Here is an 8506-nt window from a genome sequence, read left to right on the forward strand (position 1 = left end):
TGTATTTTCTTCCACCGGACGTATCCGGTCGCCTCTCTGTTTGTTGAACGTAATACTCGTCCTGTTCTGTCTCTCAGTTCGAGATGCTGACGGGAACGCTGCCGTTTCAAGGCAAAGACCGGAAAGAGACGATGACCATGATCCTCAAGTAAGACACTCGACACCGCCGCCGTCCCGTCACATCCTCACCGCTTTTATTACAGGATTTATATCAGAGGAGACGCAGCGCAGCACTTTGGGGAGGAAGAGGAGAAGGAGGACGAAGGCAGAGAGGAGAGAGACCAGATAACAATTAATGACAGGGAGAGGAGGAGGAGGAGGAGGAGGAGTGATAGGAAGTATTAACTCCTGCCGCTTCCTCTGTTCCACCGCTAGTAGAAAACGCTGAGCTCAGCATTGTGCTGCTTCCTGACAGTCACAGATTTGTTGTCTCGTGTTTCAGATGCTTCGGTTTGAGCGTCCAGCGTCGGACATGTTTTTCCTCTTCTGTCTTCGCAGGGCCAAGTTGGGAATGCCGCAGTTCCTCAGCTCCGAAGCTCAGAGTCTCCTCAGGAACCTTTTCAAACGCAACCCGTCCAACAGATTAGGTGCAACTTTTTTTTAACATTTTGGGAAGCGTGTTTAAAAAGGGGGGGGCTGGTGGTTACGCAACAACACACAGATTTACATGGCGAGGAATGTGTTTTCATGATGGGAGTCGGTGAGATGAAATAAACTAAGAATGTTTAAGCTCTTCGATGAGCGGTCAGACGCTGAAGTAGAAGAAACAAGAACTCAAAGAAATAAAGAAGAAAAATACATCTGAAAAATGAGAAAGTGTCTTCAGCTGCAATACCAGCGAGTGCCACTAGAGGTCGGCTCCCAAAAAGCCTCCGGCTCCATAGACTCCCATTCAACTTCTCGGTGGTGCATTTATTCGATCAAATTATAAGACGTATAAAGTCCTGGTCTCGTTGCTAGGTGACGATGTTGTTTATCTTCTCTGCTCACTGCTGGTGGTTTATTTCCAGGAGCCGGACCGGACGGCGTCGAGGAGATCAAGAGGCATCACTTCTTCAGCACCATCGACTGGAACGTCAGTTTAACTCACCTTAACGAGCCGCTTAAATAATGAGAGATTTTAATTAACAGTACAGAAACAAGTGTAGAAATTAAGAAGTATATGAATGTGTTCCTCCAACATCTCCCTGTAGAAACTGTACCGCCGAGAGATTCCTCCTCCTTTCAAACCGGCTTCAGGACGACCCGACGACACTTTCTATTTCGATCCAGAGTTCACGGCTAAAACACCCAGAGGTACAGGCTGTCACTCTTCCTCCTCATCCTCCTCATCCTCCTCCCGCCCTTCACACTCTACTGAGCTGAACTACATTGTCAGTGAAGCCAGATTTGATTAACAGCTGTTTCCGTGTCGGCCTCAGACTCGCCGGGGGTCCCGCCGAGTGCCAACGCCCACCAGCTGTTCAGAGGATTCAGCTTCGTGGCCATAACAGAGGAGGAAACACAACCACTACCCAACGCCATAGTACAGGTACACACACACTGACTGCCCCCCCCCCCCTCCCAGAGGCAGAAATAATCTAATGAACTGGGTGAAACCTCAGCGGGCTGAGCCGAGGAGCCGACCGAACCTACAGAATTAAAAACAGGATACACGTGAAGACAAAAAAATTCACTTCTATTGGTCACTTTCACATCCATAATGTTTAAAGGTCTCCGGCCACATAACAAGTGTAACACATGATAATTCTTGATGGCGGTGGATCTGAATAAACAAAAGCAGTTTATTGTTGAGTCACAAAACCTCCAGCAAGATATGATTGTGCACAAACATGACCATTAAAAGGCAATAATAAAAATCTGATAGTTCAGCTCCGTATCACAGATACAGACCCGTGAACACCAAGAGTGATCATAAAGATCACATCAGGAGGTCTCTGGAAAGAAATAAGAAAAGTCACCGTATACGCCGATGATGCAGTTCTGTTTCTATCCAATCTGTCGCAATCTGCATCAGAATTATTTATTTTATTTAAAATATATGGGCCGTTTTCTGAATATAAACTGAATGAAATTAAGTTTTCCTTGTGAGACAGATTACATCAGAAATGACAGAATTTATGTTGAAGCTTCAACCTTTAATAAAATAGAAAAAGGTTTTAATTAAATATATACAGAAACAATAAAATCCTTTCGGTAAAGAGTGTTTTCATGGGTCTGTCCTTTAACTTGAACCCTAAAAGCCTCGATGATTAATTATCGTGAGTAACGTTGTATTTTGCGTTTTGTGTCTTTGGCGCGCAGCAACTTCACAGAAGCACATCGCAGTTCTCGGACGCCTTCGAGATCAAAGAGGACATCGGCGTCGGCTCGTACTCCATCTGCAAGCGCTGCATACACAAAGGAACCGGCATGGAGTACGCAGTCAAGGTGAAGCAGCACCATCACCACGTCTGCTTTTACACTCTTATACACACACACACCAAAGCCACGAATTCAGTCCCCTGATAGCGTCTTTAAAAACCTAATATTTCATATTTATAGATCATCAACAAGTCCAAGAGAGACCCGACGGAGGAGGTGGAGATCCTGCTGAGATACGGACAGCATCCCAACATCATCACCCTCAAGGACGTGAGTCAGACAACAGATTCATGTTTCAGATTCCCGCACGAAAAAAGTAAATGTTCATGGACTTCTTTGACTCAGATTGTCGAGCAGTTTGTCCAGAGATTAAAATCTGGTATCAAATTAAATCTGGGTTTAGACCGACCTGTTTAAAGTGATATGAAGTCATCTCCACTTAAATTACCGATTTATTCTTTTATTCCTCGACCTTTATTTTTTCAGTCTGCTAAAATTAAGAGTTATTTTTTAATATTTAGTGTGTTTCACTTATTAGTAGGGAGAATATAATAGATCAATCTGATGGTGATCTGTCAGAGCGCCCTCTGCTGGATGACAAGGACAACTACTTCAAACGGTCTGCTGCACAGAGAATACATTTTGAATTCGAACAGTTCGTAACACTTCGAACGTTATTTACATTTAAACAAATGTTTTAAATTGTGAATAAAAAGTGTTATTATTATTATTATTATGCTTAAAAAGCAGCATTTTCTACTATTTTTTTAAAACTTTGAACGCTCATCAGAGTTTACTTATTTCTGCACAGGAACCAGCTGATTCAGAGATTTCCCATCTTTGCTGCATGAACAGATCACTTCACTTATTTAGTCTTCATCTGTTGTTTTTTCTACTTGTATTTTGAGTTAAATCAGCTGTGATCACTGCAGCGCTGTGGTACAATAAGAAACCTGGAGCCTCGGGGCGAGATGAGACGGTTCACCCGACATCACCGAGCTTAACTCGTTTTGTAAAGCTGGGTCACTTTTAAGTCGATCACCTGCTGCTGCACAGCGTCGGATCAAAAAGAAACCTGCCGAGTCATGGTTTCTCCAGCATCCAGAGGTTTACGACAAAGTGATTAATAATGTTTTAACAGATCAGACTTTACATTTCCTATTAAAAACCAGCTTTAAATGATGAATTATAACATAAACACAGACGGGGATTTTGGAAGATATTTTGATTAATTCAAAAACAACAGCAGCACTTATAAACCTCTAATATGACATTTTTAGCTTTTTAAGTTGCTCATAATTAGAGAGTTTTGTTTAATGAGAAGCCGGCGTTATTTTGGTGCCGCAGGTGTACGACGACGGCCGCTCGGTGTTCCTGGTGACGGAGCTGATGAAAGGAGGCGAGCTGCTGGACAAAATCCTGCGACAGAAGTTTTTCTCCGAGCGGGAAGCCAGCGCCGTCCTCTACACCATCACCAAGACGGTGGAGTACCTGCACGTTCAGGGGGTGAGTCTACGTAGAAACATCAACTGGAGCTCCTCTGCTTCAATACTTGCATTAAAAAATAAATAAATAAAAAACACCACCTGAATTGTGATTTGAAGGTGGTGCACAGAGACCTGAAGCCCAGCAACATCCTGTACGTGGACGAGAGCGGGAACGCCGAGTCCATCCGGATCTGCGACTTCGGGTTCGCCAAGCAGCTGCGAGCGGAGAACGGCCTGCTCATGACGCCGTGCTACACCGCCAACTTCGTCGCCCCGGAGGTACGGCCGACATTTTGTTTGTCTTCATTTTATTTTCATTAAAGAGGGAAAAACCAGAGGCTGTATATAAAAGTGTTCGTAGTTTCCGGGTCCAAAACAACGAGACGGAAGTGCAATACCAGCGAGTGCCACTAGAGGTCGGCTCCTTCTTATTAGTTTTCTGGAGGTCCATCTGAAAATAATCCCTCATTCATTAGAAAAGAAGATTCAAGAAGACCTGTTTTTGGGGGCGTGTCTGTTTGATTGACAGGCCTGTGGTGCAGTCAGGTTACAGCTATCGGTGGGCGGGACGTAGTATCGTCAGGTTTCCAATCAGATCGGTCAGATCCACCGCTGGCTCCTCCCCCAGCTCGTCCAAATATGGTCACTTCCTGCTCCAAACCGCTGCGAACATAACGGGTGACGTCACTGACTTCCTGTGTCCACCAGGTGCTGAAGAAGCAGGGCTACGACGCAGCCTGCGACATCTGGAGTCTGGGAGTGCTGCTGTACACCATGCTGACGGGGTACGCCGACCCTTTAAACACACGGCCGTGTGACATCACAACACCTGAGGACTCCGGGTCGCCTCCCGGTTTTGACGTCTTCAGTTTTGGTTCCAGGTGTTTGAATCTGTTCTTCTTCCGTCTCTCCTTCCAGCTTCACTCCGTTTGCGAACGGTCCCGAGGACACGCCGGAGGAGATTCTGGCTCGGATCGGCAGCGGGAAGTTCTCCCTCAGCGGAGGGTACTGGACCTCGGTGTCGGCTGAGGCCAAGGTGTGTTCATCAGTGTGTTCATCAGTGTGTTCATCAGTGTGTGACCCACAGAGTTGACATGTGACCTCTGACCCCTCAGGACCTGGTGTCCAAGATGCTGCACGTGGACCCCCACCGGCGTCTGACGGCCGGTCAGGTCCTCAGACACCACTGGGTGACGCACCGAGACCAGCTGCCTAAATACACCCTGAACAGGCAGGACGCCCCGCACCTCGTCAAGGTGAGCCCGTCTGTCCCTCTACCTGTCCCTCTACCTGTCTCTCTGTCCGTCTGTCCGTCTCTGTCTGTCCGTCCGTCTGTCTGTCTGTCTGTCTGTCCGTCCGTCTGTCTGTCCGTCTGTCCGTCTGTCTCGGCCGTTCTTCCTTCCTTCCTTATTATTATTAAGTTTAGATATTTGTGCTCTATGATTCGTCCTGAACTGAAACAGCAACATTAGAAGTCAACAATAGAGTCATGAAAGCTTAAATCTAATGGTGCTTCCTGTCTCCTCCTCCAGGGGGCGATGGCGGCCACCTACTCGGCCCTCAACAGGAACGTCCCCCCGGTTCTGGAGCCGGTGGGCTGTTCCACTCTGGCCCAGCGGAGGGGGATGAAGAAGCTCACCTCCACCGCCCTGTGACCTCCTCCTTTTCCTCCTCCTCTTCCTCCTCCCGTCAACTCTGACCTCGATCTGACCCCCCCCCCCCTCCCCCTCACTCCCGGCGGGACAGACTACTGATGGACCCGGGAACTGCTAAAGCCAAATAGGAGCACAGAGACCGCCCACCTCTCCCTCCCCTCCTAGCACCGCCCCCTCCCCTCCTAGCACCGCCCCCTCCCCTCCTAGCACCGCCCCCTCCCCGCCCTGCACCTTAACGGGCTCTTCTGATTGGATGTCTCCTGCTGTCTCACCTTCACTGATCAACAGCCGGATTGAGGAAACCTGTCGACTCTTCTTGCTTTGGACAATCAGCGGCGCCTCGCGGAGACGCAGCACGCGCCGGGAAAATAAAAGTACTGTATTTATTTACGGAGGGGGGGAGGGGGGGGGGAAACCATAGGAACATGTAAGGTATGCATTTAAAGAGCTAGGGACCTCGTTATCATACTGTCGTCATGGTTACTGCGTAGCTGTAGATCCTGCATTTAAACCTCAAGTAGCCTGTGAGACGACGGCGTCTGCAGAACGGGACAGAAGGCGGGAAATCACACGTCGACGTTCAGCATCAGATTCACCTGCAGAACCCAGAACAGAACCAATCAGAGCCGGAGGTCCGGAGTCAGTTCTGGGGGAAGGAAAGTCTCTCAGGAGCTGGAATTAGTTGTTTTTTTTCTGCAGAGACTTCCAGTGTTTTCATGTTTCATCTGCAAAAGAACAAAGACGACGGCCCCGAGTGTGACGGTGGCCCGTCGGGGACAAAAACTCACAATCGAGCTTTTGTCCCGGCAGGATTTACACCGACTAACATCCTGATGTTTTCTGTCGTCAACAAATCCCACGATGCGCCTCCTCCGTCTGGCCGTCGGCTCAGAGCACACCGAGTCTCCAAAAGCATCAGAGATATTCCCTCAAAAATCTGCTTTTATTTTGGTGAACAAACAGGAAGAAACCAGCGCATTTGTCGGGGACTATTTTCAGCGGCGGATTAATCCCCCGCTCGGTGCTGCGGGGAGTCTTCGTGGCAGCAGGACGTGTTTGTGGGATTCAGTCAGAGTGTGCGTGACTCACTGATGTGTGTCTTCCTGGTAGTTTTGACAACAGCGAGGTTCATCTCGGCGCTGGTTCGACTCGTCGTGGGATCTGTTGACGGTCAGAAAAATGTCGAATTCAAACAGATTCATCCTTTAAACCAAAAAGTAATCAGGGAGTAAAAGTCGAGTCTAAAATAATCAAAGGTTGAGCAGAAAAATCTCTGCTGATGCCTTTTGATTTAGAGCTGCACAAGCTGACCTGCTGCTGCCCCCTGGTGGCCACAGGAGGGAGGGACATTTGAGGAGCATCAGTGTCACTTATTATAAAAAGTATTCTGACAGTTGAAGAACTTCAGAGCAACAGATTTATTCAAAGTATTTCACTCTTATGAGCAACTAGTAAATAACTAAATATTAAGTTTTAGAATTACTGTTGAAATAAAAACATAAAATATCAAAATATTTTACTTTAAAAAAACAACAGTCTGCCTAAAAAAACCTGAGAATCTGAATTCAACGTCTCAATAAATTTAATTTCAGAATTAGAATTTGATTTCAGTGAACTAAAATATTTTGTTCGATTTTGGACATTTTTAAAAGAAAAATTAAGCCAAAGTTAAAATAAAGTATTTAAAAAAGTGCATGATGTTAAATTTCCTTCTGAAAATATCTAAAAGTTGAATTCAAAACCGCATAAACCCAGAAAAATATTTTCAAGTTCAGAAAATGGCCCGTAACATCTTCCTGAAGTATATTCAAATTTTGAATATAATATTTCATTTAATATCAACAACCTAAATGTAAATATTTACATTTCAAGATAATGTTGTCATTTTTGCTTGCAAACGACTTTATAAACCAAAAGAAGACTTTAAAAAATGCTAAATATCCAAATTTCTGAATTTTCTTTTGCTTTAAAAAAACCCACTTTTCATAGTTAACTTATTATGTAAGAAGCTGCTGATTCGTTGCAGCTCTAATAAAATCATTTGTTTAAATAAATGTAACAACATGCCGCAGATCCTCCGATCGAAACAGGAAAACTGTTTTTTGAAATCTTGTGCAGCTTTAAGTCGTGTCAGTAAATTCAAACAGAAAAGTTTCAGGAAGGCCTTTTTTTAAAAGCTTCCTTAACTCGAGGAGTCTTTTTTTTATTATTATTATTATTATTTTTGTCTTCCTGCTTCCTACAAACTGTCACTTGAACCCGGCCGAGCCTCCGACCGCCTCCACGTGCAACAGAACTGTAAATATGTTGAGCAACTCAGAACTCAGGTGTCATGACTCAAGACGACGATGCATTTTTCTACGTCCGGGAGGAGGGGGGGGGGGGGGGGGGGGGGGTAAAAACATCTGGCTCCACGTCGACCTGAAAAAATATGAATGATAGTCACAACTAAAAACATCTTATTGAGACAAAATGATGAGAAAAAAACTTTCAGGTAAAAAAGGCAAAAAAAAAGTTTGGTTAAAAATCTGAGCTTGTCGAAGTATTTCCTTTTTTCATGAAGCTTTCTCATTTTATTTGATGACTTTTACGCAATCAGACAGATTATTGACTGTTTTTGTCATATTTTTGACTTTATAGGTGAAGATTTTGACTTTTTTTTCTTTTTACTTGATAATTCAAAATGTTTCAGTCAGACTTTGTCTCGTATTTTTTACCTCTGGCTCTTAATTCTCACTTTGTATCTGACAATTTAGAGTCTTTCTGATATTTTTCCTTTTTTAGGTGATAATTTTTAATTCTTCTTTTAAAAAATGTACCAACTTATTTGATCACTTTCACTTTTCATCAAAGAATTTTGACTTTCAATTTGATTATTTTGACATTTCTTGGGTTATTTTTTGACATTTTAAGTGAAAATTCAGTTTTTCTTAAAAAAAAAAAATACAATTCATTTAAGAATTTTGACATTTCTCTGACCAACGTTGGTAAACCAGAACT

At 44.5% G+C, this 8506-nt stretch overlaps 1 protein-coding gene across 3 annotated transcripts in view; it reads left to right on the forward strand.

The window, feature by feature from the left end:
• The window catches only part of rps6ka3b (ribosomal protein S6 kinase, polypeptide 3b), a 37671-nt gene extending 29788 nt beyond the window's left edge, over positions 1-7883 (forward strand). For all 3 annotated transcript variants that reach the window (XM_069142118.1, XM_069142117.1, XM_069142115.1), the window contains 13 exons: positions 78-148; positions 499-587; positions 1011-1075; positions 1194-1296; positions 1422-1531; positions 2305-2430; positions 2545-2634; positions 3712-3870; positions 3969-4130; positions 4560-4636; positions 4770-4887; positions 4967-5107; positions 5384-7883. In XM_069142118.1, coding sequence (XP_068998219.1) covers positions 78-148; positions 499-587; positions 1011-1075; positions 1194-1296; positions 1422-1531; positions 2305-2430; positions 2545-2634; positions 3712-3870; positions 3969-4130; positions 4560-4636; positions 4770-4887; positions 4967-5107; positions 5384-5506 — 1434 coding nt within the window. In that variant the 3' untranslated portion in view covers positions 5507-7883. The remainder of the gene's footprint in view (positions 1-77; positions 149-498; positions 588-1010; positions 1076-1193; positions 1297-1421; positions 1532-2304; positions 2431-2544; positions 2635-3711; positions 3871-3968; positions 4131-4559; positions 4637-4769; positions 4888-4966; positions 5108-5383) is intronic.
• Positions 7884-8506: the final 623 nt, after the last annotated feature.

This window comes from Embiotoca jacksoni, unplaced genomic scaffold (assembly GCF_022577435.1).
Source record: "Embiotoca jacksoni isolate LCO1_2020_lvr unplaced genomic scaffold, fEmbJac1.0.p SCAF_98, whole genome shotgun sequence".
NCBI lineage: Eukaryota > Metazoa > Chordata > Actinopteri > Embiotocidae > Embiotoca > Embiotoca jacksoni.